This window comes from Eurosta solidaginis, chromosome 4 (genome assembly GCF_040869045.1).
Source record: "Eurosta solidaginis isolate ZX-2024a chromosome 4, ASM4086904v1, whole genome shotgun sequence".
NCBI classification, from domain to species: domain Eukaryota; kingdom Metazoa; phylum Arthropoda; class Insecta; order Diptera; family Tephritidae; genus Eurosta; species Eurosta solidaginis.
Window position 1 is genome coordinate 24,462,270 of NC_090322.1, and position 20,168 is coordinate 24,482,437.

General features: G+C 34.9%; 1 protein-coding gene across 2 annotated transcripts in view; it reads right to left on the reverse strand.

Annotated features, from left to right (window-relative positions):
• The window catches only part of Elys (AT hook containing transcription factor 1 homolog), a 62,361-nt gene that overhangs the window by 16,509 nt on the left and 25,684 nt on the right, over window positions 1-20,168 (reverse strand). For both annotated transcript variants that reach the window (XM_067780679.1, XM_067780678.1), the window contains exons 4-5: window positions 7,349-7,665; window positions 6,741-7,158 (exon numbers count right to left, since the gene is read on the reverse strand). In XM_067780679.1, the coding sequence (XP_067636780.1) occupies window positions 6,741-7,158; window positions 7,349-7,665 (735 nt within the window). The remainder of the gene's footprint in view (window positions 1-6,740; window positions 7,159-7,348; window positions 7,666-20,168) is intronic.

A 20,168-nucleotide genomic window follows, 5' to 3' on the forward strand; every position in this document is an offset into this window, starting at 1 on the left:
TAATTTTCGGATTTTTCTTACCTGAGTCCGATAGAACTAGCTAAACTCAGCCTTTTAAAAATAAAAGTCCGGAAATAAAAGTTTAAAACAATTTTATTTCGGATAAGCCGTTTCTTTGTTATCAAAACGGGCCTTTTATTTTGGCCTTAAAAAATAAAAGTCCGGATTTAACTTTTATTTCCGGACTTTTATTTTTAAAAGTCCGAGTTTAACTAATTCTATCGGACTCAAAAAATAAAAATACAGATTTTACTTTTATATGTGGACTGTTTGGAAATTTTTTTTGTACTACCGACTGCTTTCTTTATTTATTGCAAATTTGCCGGTAAAAGCGTTTTTCTGATTTATTGGACTGTAAACCCGAAACCAAAAACAAATTTAATGGAAAAAGTTCGAAAAATAAAAAGGATTCATGCTTCGACATGATATTGCTATAGGGATACCTGAGAACTCAAACATTTTCACCTAGGATAATTTTTTGACCCGGACTTTTTCGACTCCGAAAAAAAAATTATTATTATTTTCCGTCCCTGGTTTCAACTGTGTAATAACGGAACCTGATTATATTTAAGTACGTACTAGAAATTAGTTAACGGCGTTGTTACTGAAGTTTATGGGGTTCTGTACTTACGAGAATAAAACACAAAACACTTCTTTCGAAATCAAATCTTTTTTACATTTGCTTCAAAATCTGATTATAAAAGTAAATTTGTTGAATCGCGATTCGTTGTTCATTTATAAGATTACCGCCTTCAAGAAGTATTCCTGCCTTACTTACAGTTAAAATATTTCTTATGCCAAGCTACTTAGCTTTCAAGTATTCGGCGTGCCTTAACACCAAAATACTCCTACAATTTTTACATAGGATTTCTTTGTAAAAATTTTTGAAAGTGTTACCAAACATAAAACCAATTAGTTTCATTATTATACCTTTCATGAAAATGAAATGGTATATTAATTTCGTCACGAAACCCAAAATTGTAAGTCCTTAAAGGAAAATAGATAGACCCACCATTAAGTATACCGAAATAATCAGGATGAAGAGCTGAGTTGATTTAGCCATGTCCGTCTGTCCGTCTGTCTGTTTGTATGCAAACTAGTCCCTCAATTTTTGAGATATCTTGATAAAATTTGGTGATCGGGTGTATTTGGGTGTCCGATTAGACATTTGTCGGAACCGTCCGGATCGGACCACTATAGCATATATCCTCCATACAACCGATTTTTCAGAAAAAGAGGATTTTTGTCATATCTTCCTCAATTTAACAGATTGAAGCTTCAAACTTCACCATATACTTTCGTATATTGCACACATTGTTGTCTGAAAAAATTTATGATATCGGTCATATATATAGTATATATCCCCCACAACCGATTGTTCAGATAACAAACCTTTCGTAATTACTGCCCTATTTTAAGAGCTAGAGACTTCAAATTTCAACGAATGCTTACGTATATAGTATATATTGTTCTGTAAAAAAATCATAGAGATCGGTGGTATATATAGTATATATATGGTGGTATATATAGTAGATATATAGTATATATTTATATTTTCGCAATTTCAGCCCCATTTTAACAGCTAGAAGCTTCAAATTTCGCCGAATGCTTACGTGTATAGCATATATTCATGTCTGAAAAAATCATCGGTGGTATACATAGTATATATCTCATACAACCGATTGTTCAGATAAGAAACTATGCTCAATTTCTGCCCCGTTTTAACAGCTAGAAGCTTCAAATTTCACCAAATTCTTACGTATATAGCATATATTGATGTCTGAAAAAATCATTGAGATCGGTGGTATATATATTGTGACGAATATGAGTGACACTAAGTGATACTCACATCCCTAGTCTGATGCTAAGTAAATGAAGTCACAACAACAATAAAGAAGACAGTCACTTGTATCTACATAAACGAATCAATCATTATGTCTATACATATGTACATATACGCAGCTGAGAAGCAACGCACAACCACATGCATATATCTGAGATACTCCCGAAAGTATGCAATGAGAGAAGCTATAAAATCGTGCAATTATAGTTACAGCTGAGAAATTTGATAGCTGATGGCCAACTATTAGATTCTGGAAATGGAAGCGCCTAGAAGATGCGAACGAGGAAATCAAAGAGTATAAAAGGCAGTGACAGATAGAGGCGCTAGAATCAGTTTTGATTAAGCACGCCTTCTGTCGGGCAATGGTAGAGTTCTTTATTGTGAAGTGTTTTAATAAAGGCCATTTTGGATTATTAAATATTGGAGTTATTTATTCAACAGTTTAGTGATTCGAACTTGGCAGAGGGTTGCAAATAAGAGGATTTGCAGTAAATTCGTTACAATATTATATACCCCATATAAACTGTCATTTTTGCCCCTTTTTACGGCTAGAAGGTTCAAAATTCATCAAATTTCATCAAATAGTTACGTTTACGTCATATATTTTTGAAATACGTGATTCGTAGTCATAGTTTTTACATGCAGACCACAAACAACGTGAAGCTTTGCATCCTCACACACAGTACCTACCTATTTTTATACATTTCATGAACATGAAATGGTATATTAACTTTGGTCCGATGTCTGTAACGTTGAGAAATATAGAAGATAGACTCACCATTAAGTATACCGAATTGATCAGGGCGATGAACTGAGTTGATATAGCCATGTCCGTCCGTCTGTTTGAACGCAAACTAGTCCTTCAAATCTTGAGATATCTCAATGAAATTTGGCACAAGGATGTATTTTTGTATTATATTAGACAGTTGTCGGATCCGGTAGGATCGGACCACTATAACATATATCTCCCATACAACCGATTGTTCAGATAAGACGATTTTGGTCATTCCTGTCGCAATTAAGAAAGTACAAACGTGAAATTCGGTGATATATATTCTAATATATCATAGAAGATTTTCTAAAAAAATGACTTTGATCGGAGATATATATAGTATATATCCCATACAACCGATCGTTCAGATAGAAAGGTTTTTGGCAATTTTTCCCTTAATTTCCAATATAAAAACGTTAAACTTGGTGATATTTATTCTAATATATCATAGAAGATTTCATGAAAAAAACATTTCGATCGGAGCTATATATAATATATATCTAATACAACCGATCGTTCAGATAGGAAGATTTTTGGCAATTTCTCCCTAAATTTAGAAAGTATAAACGTGAAACTCCGTGATATATATTTTAGTATATCATAGAAGATTTTCTGAAAAAATTAATTTGATCGGAGCTATATATAGTATATATCCCATACAACCGATCATTCAGATAGAAAGGTTTTTGGCAATTTCTCCCTTAATTTCCAATATAAAAACGTTAAACTTGGTGATATTTATTCTAATATATCATAGAAGATTTCATGAAAAAATCATTTCGATCGGAGCTATATATAATATATATCCCATACAACCGATCGTTCAGATAGGAAGATTTTTAGCCATTTCCCCTTAATTTCCAATATAAAAACGTTAAACTTGGTGATATTTATTCTAATATATCATAAAAGATTTCCTGAAAAAATCACTTTGATCTATAGTATATACCTATCCCATACAACCGATCGTTCAGATATAAAGATTTTTGGCCATTTCTCCCTTAGTTTGCAATATAAAAACGTGAAACTTGGTGATATATATTCTAATATATCATAGAAGACTTCCTGTAAACATCATTTCGATCGGAGCTATATATAATATATATCCCATACAACCGATCGTTCAGATAAGGGGGTTTTTTGCCAATTTTTATTTTATATTTATCTTAAAAATCGTTTAGGTATGTACATCTGTTCACTATATATTTCTTATTTTATACATCCGATTATTTGGAGATTACGAACGGGGTAAGATTATAGTACAGCCCCATTCATGAAAGGTATGAAGTCTTCGGCACAGCCGAAGACAGTCCCGTCCTTACTTGTTTATTTTATATTTATCTTAAAAATCGTTTAGATATGTTCAAATTTCACCAAATGTTTACGTATATAGCATATACTGTTGTCTGAAAAAATCATTGAGATCGGTGGTATATATAGTATATATCTCATATAACCGATTGTTCAGATAAGAAACTTTGCGCAATTTCTGCCCATTTTAACAGCTAGAAGCTTCAAATTTCACCAAATGCTTAAGTATATAGCATATATTGTTGTCAGAAAAATTTATAGAGGTCGGTGGTATATATATTATATACCCCATATAAACTGCCCCTTTTTTACGGCTAGAAGCTTTAAAATTCATCAAATTTCATCAAATAGTTACGTTTACGTCATATATTGTTGAAATACGTGATTCGTAGTCATAGTTTTTACACGCAGACCACAAAAAACCTGAAACTTTGCATCCTCACACAAAGTACCTACCTATTTTTTATTTTATATTTATCTTAAAAATTGTTTAGGTATGTACATCTGTTCACTATATATTTCTTATTTTATACATCCGATTATTTGGAGATTACGAACGGGATAAGATTATTGTTCAGCCCCATTCATGAAAGGTATGAAGTCCCCTCCTTACTTATTTTACTTAGTTTTCAATTCAAGTTGTAACTCGACGGGCCTCGTATGGCTCCATCAGAGACACACGTGTATTTGAGAAAATTTTTCTTAGCTCAACTAGTGAAAAAAATATATCACGAAAAGTGTTTGATAACCGATCGAAATATCTGGATACTAAAACAAGAATTTTTTCTGATAAGTCCGTGTAATGTGTTTGCCCTTAGATCCATCACTTTTCTTATTAATGCCTCGCCTAAAATATCTCCTATGAAATGTTATTGGTCTGCTATAAATAAGTAAATTGAAAATTATATGTGGGTTAATGAAAGTCTGCAAATGTTTGGGCAGAGTTGTGAATTTTAACCTCAGTGAAAAAGGAAGAAAAGTACCGAAATCGTGGCTACTGCCTAAAAAGGACCAAAATTGAAAAAAAGGGACCAGCGGACTAAATGGGGTTGGAAGGGACCATTTTTGGTCCAAACGGACCAAAAGTGGCAACCGTGTACTCAGCGTGCTTTGCACACAGGGTATATTAACTTTGATTAGATAACGGTTGGTTGTACAGGTATAAAAGAATCAAGATAGATTCAGGCTTCCATATATCAAAATCATCAGTGTCGAAAAAAAATTTGATTGAGCGATGTCCGTCCGTCTGTCCGTTAACACGATAACTTAAGTAAATATTGAGATATCTTCACCAAATTTGGTACACGAGGTTATCTGGACCCAGAATAGATTGGTATTGAAAATGGACGAAATCGGATGATAACCACGCCGACTTTTTATATATATAACATTTTGGAAAACACAAAAAACCTAATTATTTAGTAAATAATACACCTAGAATGTTGACGTGTGGCCTGATATTGAGACTCTTGATAAAAATTTGAAAAAATTGTTTAAAATGGGCGTGGCAACGCCTACTTGTGATAAAATCAATTTTAAAAATATTATTAATCATAAATCAAAAATCGTTAATCGTATCGTAACAAAATTCGGCAGAGGTTGCCCTTACTATAAGGAATGCTTTGAAGAAAAATGAACGCAATCGGTTAAGGACCACGCCCACTTTTGTATAAAAGATTTTTGAAAGGGTCGTGTACGAATAAAATAAGCTATATCTTTGCAAAAAATGGCTTTATATCAATGGTATTTCATTTCCCAAGTGGATTTATAACAGTAAATAGGAAAAACTTCAAATTTAAAAAAATGGGCGTGGCAATGCCACTTTTATGACTAAGCAATTTTCTATGGTTCGGGATCCATAACTCCAAGAAAAATTAACGGATCATAATAAAATTGGGTACACAGATTTTCCCTATAGCAGGAAATACTTCTAGAAAAACTGGACGAGATCGGTTACAAAAGATTTTTAAAAGGGTCGTATATCAAAATAATTAGCTATATCTTAGCGAAAAAGAGCTTTGGATCAATAGAATTTTCTTTTTAAATTGAATTATAACATTAAATTGGAAAACACTAAAATTTTTGAAAATGGGTGTGGCACCGCCACTTTTATGACTGAGCAATTTTCTATGTTTTGGGAGCCATAACTCGAAGAAAAATTAACGGATCGTAATAAAATTGGGTAGACAAATTTTCCCTATAGTAGAAAATATTTCTGGGAAAAATGGACGGGATCGGGTAAAGACTACGGCGACTTAGATATAAAACAAGTTTAAAAGGGTCGTAGATTAGAATAATAAGCTATAACATAGCAAAATATAGTTTTGAATCAATGATATTTCATTTATCAAGTTTTGTTGTAAGAGGAAATGGGGAGACAGTTTTTTTTTAAACGGGCGGTCCCACGTGCTATGTAGAAAAGTAATTTATCTGAAATGAAATGTGCAATTGAAGCTCACGCTGAGTATATAATGTTTGGTTACATCCGAACTTAGACACCTTTACTTGTTTAGGAGCATTTTGTGGTACGCAGGTCCACTTCTTGGCGGATATCTACCAAACAGGTTGAGATACCGTCTTGAAATTTTCATTAGACCTCTCTTGAAATATAACAGGGCTTTTCTGACGTGCATTTGATATTTTGAGAAACATAACAGTACTTGTCTTAGAAACATCTCAGCTTTGCTCTATACTTTTTATGTGACCATGCGTTTTTCTCTTGTAGTTCGTAGCAACAGGCAACGGACAAAAGTTATAATATCCCGTCATAAACATAAAACGATAAACCCAAGCATACATATATTTTGCACTTACCAAAACTAAGTGAATTCGGATAGAAATGCTCTTCATACCGTTGTAAAGAGTTGAAATGTGATACGGTATTGGGATTGAGGTAAGCACTTAAAGCACATTGCCGTCCACTTAGCACATAACCAGCCAAATAACTAGGGCATTTTTGTTGCGAAATGCTATAAGGCATTTCCTCTTTATACCATTGATTTAAATCGAATATGAGTAATTTATTCTTTTCTTCCAATGCGGAATACCAAGTGAGGGCACACAGACAATAGCCATCTTCATCGTCATGTGTAGTGTTATTAAGCATCATGCCATTTAAACTACTATTGTTGAAATTGTTGTTTTGAATTTTATTAACGGATTGACAGCCAATAGCGACACTTTTTGTAGCTTCCAATGGTATTTGCAGACGAATTGAGCTCCTAAGGAATGACTGTAATAAAAAAGATTTCAAGGTGACTAAAATTTAATTAAAGTATGTATTCGATTATATGAACAAAACTAATGAACTCAATTTTTAATAGCAATATTTTCGAAATTACTTTAACATTTAGGTGATTACCTCTAAAAAGGTAATCTTTGATTTTATGCATATACCCCACTGCTATATTAGATATGCTCACCTCGAAATAATAAAAGTCATCATTTTCCGTTAATAAACGTTTCTCATAGATTAGTGTATGCAGCACTGCGCTTAAATTTTCACCATTCTCATGCATAGCCCAAACGTAGAGGCAATGACGTGGATCATCTAATGGTTCCAGATAGGATAATTTTACTACAGGCGCCATTGCTTGTGGTTGTTGCGGTGTGGATATGTGTATTATTTGCAGTTCAGCTAAATCATAAAATGCCAAGCGTCCATCCTCGAGACCGATAGCCAGGCCTAAAGCCAAATCGATGGGTAGTAAACATTGTACGGAACAAGGAATGTCGATGACTTTAAATAGAAAAAAAAATGGTTATAAATAATTTTCCAGCGGATACGCACCAACCAAATTTCCTCACTCCCTTTCTCCCTACGTCCGATCTCACTATCTCAAAGGCCTTATTTCCTTTTATAAAAGATGAAAATATAAACCTCTTTTTTTCAGGAAATAACTGCCGTTGGTTAGGTTAGGTTGAACTCGCCGGTCCATGAGGACCTCACATAGACTGAATGAGTCCCTAGTGTTACCAGAAGTTTGTTTTAACGACCAAACTGAAAAAAACCCTGTCAAAACCAGGACATATGTTATAAAATAAGTCCGTCCTCTTGGAAAATACTAGAAGCTTCCTAGGACTTAAGCCACTTGCTGCTTCTAACTCTGACAGCTGTCACTCCTAATAGCTTAAGTCTTAGCCTGGCAAGCGCAGGGCACGAGCAGAGATCGTTTCCTCCTCCAACCAGCACTTCCTAGATCTGATATCACTGACCAAGCCTAATTAAAAGGTATGTGACGCCAGAAGGCAGTGTTCAGTCAGAATACCCGTCATGAGTCTACAGTCACTTTTTAGTGATAGAAGCAACTTTGGTAGTCTAAAGAGCCCATTACTGATACTTAGCATAGACTTGACTTGACTTGGCGTAAACTTGGCAACTTAGCGACGATTATACTCCACTTCAGCAACCGTATACACGACACAAGTGTCTGAAATATTGGCCAACTGTCCCGACACCCAAAAATACTGCGTGTCACGTTCGATAAAGACCTAAACAACAACCTGAAACTCTACCAAAAGCTCAGAGCCTAAACAAAATCTTCAAGTCCCTCGCTGGCAGCACTTGGGGCAAAGACAAAGTAAGGCTCAGCACTGCCAGTATTGCGTTAGTGTCCACACTTGCCAATGAATTCGTGTCTCTATCTTCTCCTCCATTTTAGTCGCTGACTCTTCCACATCGGGATGAAAAGTGTGTTCTCGGTTCCTTCCGATTCCATATCATCCCGTCGTTGTGACTGTAGCTCGGATTTATTACCAGTAATATTCAATCCGCGGGCTTCCAACCCCTTTTTGAGCTACTGGATATTTAGTTCACTTAACTTTGCCATGTCCTGGATGTCTTCAAAATCTTCGGAATTTATTCAACAATTCCTCTTCTGACACCAATTGTAAATGGAGACAGCAATGTACCGCCCAGGGAAGATGAACCCGAGCACGCAATCGATGATAATGGAATTAATATTCCCCACCCGATTTAGACAAAGTGAAAACAGCAACAACCAGATTAAAAAACAACATGGTAGCGGCTGGTGGATTACCTTCGGAGATATTCAAAAACGGCAGCGAAAATTTGGTAAGGCGCATGCATCTGCTTCTCAGAAAAATATGGGCGGACAAGTGCATGCCCGACGATTTGAATCTAAGTGTTCTTTGCCCAGTCCACAAGAAGGGGGATACTGCAAACTGCACCAACTATCGCGGAATCAGCATTCTTAATATCGCATATAAGGTCCTGTCAAGTGTATTGTGGGAAAGATTGAAGCCCACCGCGAATCGGCTGATTGGACCTTATCAGTGCGGCTTCAGACCTGGTAAATCTACCATCGACCAGATTTTCACAATGCGCCAAATGTTGGAAAAACCCGTAAAAAAAGAATCGACACACATCACCTCTTCGTCGATTTTAACGCCGCCTTCGATAGCACGAAAAGGAGCTGCATATGTCGCTATGTGTAAATTTGGTTTCGCCGCAAAGCTTATACGGCTGTGCAAAATGACGTTGAGCAACATCAGCAGCTAAGTTAGAATTGAGAAGGACCTATCCGAGTCGTTCGAAACTAAATGAGGTTTCAGACAGGGTGACCCCTTTATGGTGTGATTTCTTTAATTTGATGCTGGAGAAAATTATACTAGCTGCAGAACTTAACCGCTCTGACACAATATTCTATAAAAGCGTGCAATTTCTGGCATATGCTGATGACATTGATATCATCAATGCTACTTTGGACTAGGTAGGCAATTGAAAAGTAAAGTCCTCTCTCGGCAAACGAAAATCATACTCTACAACTATTTGAATAGCTCGTTGTTTTTCAATCTGGTTATTGCTATTCTGACTTCGTCATAATATCTGTCTCCATTTAGAAGATCAGAGAATTGTTTCCTTCATAATCTTAGTACTCTCTGGACATCAGTTACAAGGTCGCCCTTCTCGTTCTTACAGGAGTTTGCGCCGGTCTTAAAACCTTCTGTCTGTTGCCGAATTTTTTGGTAAAATTTTCGGCCGTTATTCCTGGTGGCTAGCAGCTCAAGCTCCTTGCACTCACGCCTTTCTGCCTCTGCTTTTTTCTTCCTGAAAAGGCGCCCCGCTTCCTCTTGTTGCGCTCGCTTTTAACGTAGCCCTGTAGGCAGCGTCTTTTCTTTCAGTTGCAACGCGGCATTCTTCATCGTACCAGGAGAAGGAGAAGTTCCATTGTGTAGGCTGAACTTTCCGACTGTACCTGCCCACCCTGGCGTTAAAGTCGCCAAGCACGACTTTTATATTATGACGGGGGCAGCGCTCGTATGTGCGTTGTAATTGTTCATAAAAAGCGTCTTTCACCTCTGTCGGTGCTTGGGCGCAAATGCATGATATATTAATACATTTTGCTTTTATTCGGATAGCGGCGAGACGTTCGTCCACAGACGTGGACGCCAATACTTGGCGACAAAGTCTCTCCCCCACCACGAATCCGACGCCGAAACTGCGCTTATTTGTATGGCCACTCCAATAGATGTCACAATTGGATTAGAAGGTGATAATTCAGGCAAAATTTTTAAAGCAAATATTTAGGCGATTTACAAGGTCCCATATGCTTTAATCAAATTTTATATTGGAAGCCATGGAAACAACTTAAATCTTAAAATTTTATATGAACACGACACTTGTGAATTGCCCAGCGTGCTTTGCACACAGAGTATATTAACTTTGATTGGATAACGGTTGGTTGTACAGGTATAAAGGAATCGAGACAGATATAGACTTCCATATATCAAAATCATCAGTATCGAAAAACAATTTGATTGAGCCATGTCCGTCCGTCCGTCCGTCTGTCTGTCCGTTAACACGTTAACTTGAGTAAATTTTGAGGTATCTTCATGAAATTTGGTATGTAGATTCCTGGGCACTCATCTCAGATCGCTATTTAGAATGAACGATATCGGACTATAATCACACCCACTTTTACGATATCGAAAATTTCGAAAAACCGAGAAATGCGATAATTCATTTCCAAAGACGGATAAAGCGATGAAGTGGGTTGAGCTTTGACGCATAATAGAAAATTAGTAAAATTTTGGACAATGGGCCCACTTTTAAAAGAAGGTAATTTAAAAGTTTTGCAAGCTGTAATTTGGAAGTCGTTGAAGATATCGTGATGAAATTTGGCAGGAACGTTACTACTATTACTATATATGTGCTAAATAAAAATTAGCAAAATCGGATGAACAACACGCCCACTTTTTTAAAAAAAAGTTTTAAAAGTCAAATTTTAACAAAAAATTTAATATCTTTACTGTATATAAGTAAATTATGTCAACATTCAACTCCAGTAATGATATGGTGCAACAAAATATAAAAATAAAAGAAAATTGCAAAACGGGCGGGGCTCCGCCCTTTTTCATTTAGTTTGTCTAGAATACTTTTAATGCCATAAGTCGAACAAAAATTTACCAATCCTTCTGAAATTTGGTGGGGGCATAGATTCTATGACAGTAACTGTTTTCTGTGAAAATGGGTGAAATCGGTTGAAGCCACGCCCAGTTTTTATACACAGTCGACCGTCTGTCCTTCCGCTCGGCCGTTAACACGATAACTTGAGCAAAAACCGATATATCTTTACTAAACTTAGTCCACGTACTTACCTGAACTCACTTTATCTTGGTATAAAAAATGGCCGAAATCCGACTATAACCACGCCCATTTTTGCGATATCTAATGGTCCACATTTTGGTCGATATCTCGAAAACGCCCTCACATATACAACTAAGGGCAACTCCCTTTTAAACCCCTCATTAATACCTTTAATTTGATACACATATCGTACAAACACATTATAGAGTCACCCCTGGTCCACCTTTATGGCGTTATCTCGAAAAGGCGTCCACCTACAGAACTAAGGCCCTCTCCCTTTTAATAATATTAATATTAATTTAAACAACAACTCTCTTGAAATAGTTGAAAAAATCATCAACTTGGGCTTCATTATTAACACAAATTTAAGTTGTGTAAACCACATAAGTTCAGCTGTAGGCAAAGTGTATGGTACTCTACGTAACCTGAGGCAGTCAGCACCATTTACTCCAATTCATATTCGAAAGAGGCTTGCCCGTTAAATTATTTTGTCTACCCTAACCTACTCTGAACTAGTATATACCAAGCTTGACTCTCAGTCGGCGCATAAAGTTGATATTGCATTTAATGAAATTATGCGTTATGTATATGGAATATGTAGGTTTGACCACCTATCTGCATGAAGACCATCGCCACTGGGATATGACATCGCTGCCTATTTAAAAGGCAGAAACTGCATATTTCTATTTCGTTTAATGTATACGAAGACTCCAAATTATCTTTATGAAAAACTTATCTTTCCACAATCAGACGCTGTCTTAACCTCATGTTGCCATATTTTAACCTTAAGAACTCTACTAGAATGTTTTTCATCAATGCTGTTAGAATTTGGAATTCAATACCTGCTGGCATAAAAAGCAAATTGAACGGAGTAACTTCACGGATGTCCTATATAAATACTTTTTCACAAATTGAACCATTTACATAATGTACTGTGTACTTATTTTTTGTTACGTGTTTTAATATACTTATTGATTGATTTACTTTAATTTATCGTTAAATTATCGTAAACTATTTTTAACTTATTTCTGGATCTGAGTGTTATTTTTCTGTTGTGCAAAAAGAGATGTAAATCTTACTGTACTAAAATTTTATAAATAAAATTGAATTGAATTAAACACCTTTCATTTGATACCTACATATATCGTACACACGCATTCTACAGTCACCCCTGGTCCACCTTTATGGCGATATCCCGAAAAGGCGTCCACCTATGGAATTAAGGATCACTCCCTTTTAAAATACTCATTAACACCTTACATTTGATACCCATATCGTACAAACACATTCTATAGTCACCCCTGGTCCACCTTTATGGGGATATCTCGAAAAGGCGTCCACCTATAGGACTAAGGCCCACTCCCTTTTAAAATGCCCATTAACACCTTTCATTTGATACCCATATCGTACAAACACATTCTAGAGTCACCCCTGGCCCACCTTTATGTCGATATCTCGAAAAGGCGTTCACCTATAGACCTAAGGATCACTCCCTTTTAAAATGCCCATTAACACCTTTCATTTGATACCCATATCGTACAAACACATTCTAGAGTCACTCCTGTTCCACCTTTATGGCGATATCCCGAAATGGCGTCCACCTTTAGAACTATGGCCCACACCCTTTTAAAACACTCTTTAATACCTTTCATTTGATACCCATGTCATACAAACACATTCCAGGGTTACCCTACATGGTGATTTTTCCCTTAATTTGACTCCAAAGCTCTCAGCTGAGTATGTAATGTTCGGTTACACCCGAACTTAGCCTTCCTTACTTGTTTTTTTTTTAATTCAACATCTGTTGGTAGCTTTATTTGAGAATTATATTACAAAACGGCTTCTTTCAGCGAACACATTGAACACAATGAAATAATTATTCTTGAATTTCGAGAAAAATTACCTCTTGAATTATTTCTCACATTTCACTATAATATTAAAAGGAAAGAAAAAACTCAAATACAGAACGCTGCGTTAGAGTGATCTCTCAACGGTTGATCAACAGTTATATTTGATGAAAGCGCTTAATGTTAATACAAATGGGGTATTCCATCCCATTTCGACCAATTTTGAACCCGACCCCTTTAGAATTGGCTGAAAGTTTTTCTTCTTTTTCTAGCTTACGAAAGACGTTTTTCAGAATTTTTTCATTCAACTCAAAAAAAGTTATGAATTTTTAAAAAAACACCGTTTTTGTTTTCAATATGCTATAAATTTTTCAAAAATTGTACGTTTGGGATCTGTTTTTTTTTTTTTAATTTGTTTTTAATGTACTTTTCGGAAGAAATACAAAAAAATGTTTAAAGTTTTTTTTTTAATTTTTCTGTTTTTTCGAGATTTTTCGAATTTCGCCATTTTTTTTTTTCTCATAAAAAACTTCAATCAATTCTGCAATCATCCCCACTAATCACGGAGTGGAAAAAAATATAAAAAAAAATCGGCCCACTCCGGGATTAGTGCGGATGATTGCAGAATTGATTGAAGTTTTTTATTAGAAAAAAAAAAATGGCAAAATTCGAAAAATTTGAAAAATTAAAAAAAAAACTTTAAAAATTTTTTTGTATTTTTTTCGAAAAGTACATTTAAAAACAAATATAAAAAAAAAAAGATCCCAAACGGTCAATTTTTGAAAAAGTTATAGCATTTTGAAAACTAAAACGGTGTTTTTTTAAAAATTCATAACTTTTTTTGAGTTGGATGAAAAAATTCTGAAAAACGTCTTTCGTAAGCTAGAAAAAGAAGAAAAACTTTCAGCCAATTCTAAAGGGGTCGGGTTCAAAATTGGTCGAAATGGGATGGAATACCCCAAATACATTGGCGCATAATCATAGTCAAAATAAAATGGGTTTTAAATTTAGTTGCACCTTTTTTGACAGATAGCTCATAGAAAATGATGTCAAAAAGCTGCATCTAAATTTAAAACCTTTTTTTTTTTACTATGACTATGCGTCATTAAATTTAAAGATTGAACTATCTAATATGGGCATTCACAGTGTGGTGAAACCTGGTTATAATTTCTTATTTTGACTTTAGTGCTGTAGCTGAAAACATTTTTTGAAATATTGGGACATGCCCAAAGCATGTAAAAGTTGAAGTTATCCCATAGAAAATTTTGTAAAATAGCAACAAGCTTTAACTACCTACCTATGAATACATCCTAATGAAACTAGTAATACAATAAATACTATGTTATATAATTTTGTATAGCTAAAGCTTAGTATGTACATCAAAGGAAGAATGAAAAGTCAAGAAAGAACGCCCATTAATTTTTTTATTCATTTGTTAAGTGGCAACACTTTTCAAGAATATTCAGACACGTTATGCTACGTTTTTCTAAAGATTTTTTTACCAAACATGCACATTAAGGGCTAATTAATGGTGACTTATAACCATAAAACCATAACCAGATAAAACAGCTGATCGAACCTACCTTATGGGAATCAATGTAATCGATTAATGGTGCCATACCATAACGCTAACCCCATAACCATACCATAGCCAACCAATTGTTTTCTGGTTTTTCGCCATATGCATAACCTATAAATATTTGAGTTGGCGAATTTATTAACTTTTTGTATATTTTATTTATTGTTTTGGATACGTTTTGACTAAGATACTTATTTTTTGTGGAATATGTATGTAATTTTTTGCGTTTTCTTCATTTTCATGAAATTTTCACGATTTTTAGGTTAAGGCACCATTAATCGATCACATTGGAGATGGTTATGGATATGGGTATGGTTACGACTATGGCGTTAGGGTTAAGGAAGTTTAATTAGCCCTTTAAGGAAGCCATGGTTACGTCAAAATATGTATGTGCATTGGGCTGGGTCGATTTGTATGGACCATCGATTTTTCGATAGGATTTTGGCTCAGGAAAAAAGTTCCAATTTTTTTGGGTATACGTAGTGGAACTTTTTTTCCTGAGCCCAAATCCTATCGAAAAATCAAAGGCGCGATATCGGTTAATAAATCGACCCAGTCTAGTGTGCAATTCATTATTTCTTGAGCAACGACTCTGTAAAAATATAGTTGGTTAAATACCAAGGAGAACATTAACTGTATTAATGAGTTATTTTAAATGAAAGTTTAAATTATATTTGCGATAGTGTTCTTTTTCTTTTGTTGAATGTATTTTCTTTTACTTAAAGCTCCGCCACATAAGCAGCTTTTCATATAGATGCGTTTTAACGCAATCTCATGCATTCCTGTAACATCGCCACAATCACGCAAGATGCTGCGTTTGTAAATATAAAGGAACTTCAAACTTGGCATTTGAAGTTTATTTCGCCTCACAGTTAAAAACTGCAATTTAACAAATGAATAGGACACAAAATATCTTGGACTCCCGTTAGAGGACATTGATGACAATTTGTGATTGGTCGCCTCACAGTTAAAAACTGCAATTTAACAAATGAATAGGACACAAAATATGTTGGACTCCCGTTAGAGGACATTGATGACAATTTGTGATTGGTCGCACTTATTGGATGGGGCGAAGCACTGCTACAACAACAACAACACAAAATATGTTAGCAAGTATTTTTCTTGTATAGTGAGAATATTTATAACAGTGATTTACGAAATTTTGTATGTGAATGGGCAAGGCGAAATAAATTTCAACTGCCAAGTTTGAAGTTCCTTTATATTTACAAACGATACATCTTGTGTGATTGTGGCGATGTTACTGGCATGCATAGGACTGCGTTGAACACATCTACATATGTATATGAGAAACTTCATTGTGGCTCGGCCTTGACAACGCTTAATATTATCCTCCTGTTCCAATGATACATGAACCAGATACGGATAAAGATTTAACATGCAAATGCAACAACAATGTGAACCATATGGAACACGAGGTATGTGGAAATATCATAAGTTTGCGAAAGTGCTTTGCAAGGAGTATGTTTGTCAGTTACCACATCGTAATTATCGAAAACCCGGTTTTGGTCATTATCATCCAACTATGAGGCGGTAATTGGGTAACTTCGTTTTATATCTTCTCCATTTACAGAAAATGAGTTGTATGGTAAAAAGGGTCAGAACGATGGGAACAAGACGTCATCCTATCAATCGATGTTATCTGCTAGAACCTAAATTAACCCGATTACTTTTGATTTCAAACTCGACAGCATTTTAAAATTTGTACTTGGTTTCTTGTAAAATTTTCAGCTCTACAATTTCATTTGCTATAAATTTTCATTTTTATGAATCTACAGTTTTAAGTAAAATAATTGTCTAATCGAACTTTTGTTGGCGTAAAAATTTAATTTGAACCGAACTTTCATTCTTTGAATTCACAAATACAGGAAAACTCTGGTCACGCGTTGTATTTATCTTTATTTTGTTTGGTAATAGAGAATGAGGCCCTTAAAAACATTTAAATGTTCATTCGAAAATATATCAAAACCGCTTTGCAAAACTTTGAATCTCCAAATCAGATGCACTAGAGATGTGCTGAAGAAGAGCTGATTGCTTCTTCTTGATTATTTTCCATACAGCGCCTTGTACTTTAATATGTCAGTTAATCGAAATCAATTAAAATTTTCTTTTGACTTGACATTCTTCTGCACGGCGAGTTCGTTGAATTCGCTTTTCCACCACCTGGGTGGGAATTCTGGTTCTGTGAAACGATGAAGTGAAAAAAATGTCCATACATTTGAATAAGTTTTTGTTTGAATTTTTTTTTTTCATTTCATCGTTTCACAGAACAAGAATTGCCCCCCTGGTATGGATTCGCCTTGGCCATTGTGAATTCATACAAGTGGCGAATGTTTGACAAAAACGTTCACAATAGTAAACAGCCTCGATCACCTGTTCAATCCCTATTCGATTACTTAAATTATTTGCTCAATAATGTTTTTCAAAAATTTTTGTAGACGACTGGTTTATTGCATTATTTACATATTTTAAAATACTTGCTTAACTGGCTGCGCAGATTTTATCTGTAACTATATTTTAGAAATGAATATAAATATGTCAGTATATACATTTAAAAGAAATTCTGATTTGAGACACTAATGGGCAATTCGTGGCAGTTCAATTTAATAACCGCGAGCAAAAGACAAACCTATCTTCCATTCTCTGGCAATTCGTGACAGCCATTCTCGCTGTCAGCTATTATTTGACAGGTAGGTATGGTAATGGAGGAATAGAAAGATGTTTCACTTGTATGAATTCACAATGGCCTTGGCTTTATGCTTATATGAATGAGGACATATTTATAATACTCCTATATTGCTGCTACAGGCTAGGTACACTCACAAACATCAGAGTGCCGATATATTACTACTAAATGTTTTTGTTTTTGTATTCAATAATCGAATGTACCTAAATTTAAATTTTTTCTTGTCACACTTATGCTGCTACAATCACAACAATTTTGTAGGCTGTGTTGTTTTTATTTCGAATTCAAAACTCGTTGCGTGCATTTTCTATTAGCAATATAGGAGTATTACATATATGGATGAGGATATGTCGTGGGGTAATCGTGTATTGCTTAAGGAAAGAGTACTTCAGGGAAAATTTAAGGAGTATACGAGTACCCGGCACATTATCCCTGTTCTTATAAAAAAAAATGTGGTCCGATTTAGATCGCAATTTCCTAGGTCAGGATCACCTACTCCAGCTCGGAATACCCCTTCATCTGTGGGCGAAAACTTTCCAAAAAATTACTTACAAGCAAAGCTAGAGCTAGACCATGTAATTCATATTGGAGTACTAATATGACGAAAAAGGTAGATATGACCCAACTATTTTTTCCAGGGTCGTTGAGATAGTGACATCTATAACCTTTCTCTTCTATAAATAGCAGGCATGCTTAACCAACGAAACGATATCATTTCGTTACGATAATCAACGTTAATAAACGAAACAAAGTCATTTCGTTTCGTTTATTAACGTTAAAATCGTCAAATTAACGAAATGATTTCGTTTCGTTTTCTGCCATATCAAAACGAAATCAAATAGTTTATGTTGATTATTAATTTCAAACTATGCTGGCAAAGCTGATTGATGGCGGAGTCATTAAAGGTGAAAGCATTAGCCAAGCTGATTGCAACTTTTCTCATGAATTTTGACAGTACGAACATTTCTCAGAGTATTTTTGACATTACCACCAACGAATTACACAAACAAATTACATAGAGTTTGTGTGTGTATGTGCGCTCGTTGTTGCCACCTTACGGCTTCACCATGGCTATAGCATTGCCAGCACAATTCAAACATAAAGTATCACGTTTTTGTTAACGTTTTTAACGTTAACGAAAGCTTTTCGTTTCGGTTAAAAACGAGATACAATTTATCTTGATAATTTCTTTATCGATAATATTTCGAAGTGTTTCAACGGAAACGGTGGAAATTTTTTGATAAACGATTAGCTTAACGTTAAGGTGCATCCCTGATAAATAGCAAATACCTACTATTCACACCAAAATGCTGATAACTTCCAAGCCAAAACGCAATAATTCCACTGTTATAATAACAGGTATCACTTGAAAATGTTCCTCCATTTAACCTTCCTATACTCGCGCATTGGTCTCTGAGACCGACGAAACACATTTTTGTAATTATTTTTATGCACGAAAATCTGGAGAAGCCGAGGTCTATTCTAGCTATCGGATTTGTGGCTTACTTTGTTTTAGTGTACGCTGTGCGTGTTGTAGCATTTGGCGCCAATCGGTCCGTGAGACCGACGCGAGTATGCCCTGATTGTTATCGTGAGGCTCAAAACTAAGCCAAACATAGATAAATATATACTTTGATAGGTATTTTATTATTACTAAGAAGTTTATTTTGTTTTTAGGAAGAAGTTCAGATTTTATTTTTGTTTTCCTGTTACTTAAGAAAAATATCTCAAATTTGAAGACTGATTTTTGATAGACTGAAAGTCTGTAAAATAATTAATAAATGAAGTACTATGCACACCTTTTGTTTCATTATGCCCTAAATTTTAAAATAATTATGATTTTTAAAAAAAAGTATGTAAAAAAATAATTGTAGGGGGTATGAACTATCGGTCTGTGAGACCGTGCGCGAGTATAGATGTTACAATAATTCGCGAGTATATGAAGGTTAAGACTGAGCACTTTTTCTCATTTATGAAGGAACTTTTTATGAGTCACGCCTTGCGTTTTGGTTTGGAACTCCTCATATACGCCAAGACGAGTAAGCTGTAAATACCCTTAACAATTTTTTCATTCGCAATTAGAAATTCTTTAATTGCGCAGACTTAAACGCGCACACATTCTACGAACAATTTTCGGAAATTCTTTTTTTTTCATTAACAAGGACAGTGGTGCTTTAAATTTTCCTATTACGTCAATCAAACACATTTTTACATCTGCCCTTTAGGGTAAATACAACCCTGTAGTGCATTTTTATGCTTGAGTAGTGTGGCGTTATAGCGTTTAGGTGTCTACTACACTACTACGCCAATACTATGCACTATGTAACATTGCATACACTTTTGCGCACTTCTTTTTAAATGCACATAATTGTGCTTAAAATTAAACAAATAATTATATTATAATACAAATTATATTTTACAAACACTTTTTAATAACAATTTTATATAAATTTGACTTTTATCGATTTTCAACGTAAATAAATTTTCACAGTTTGCTACTTTT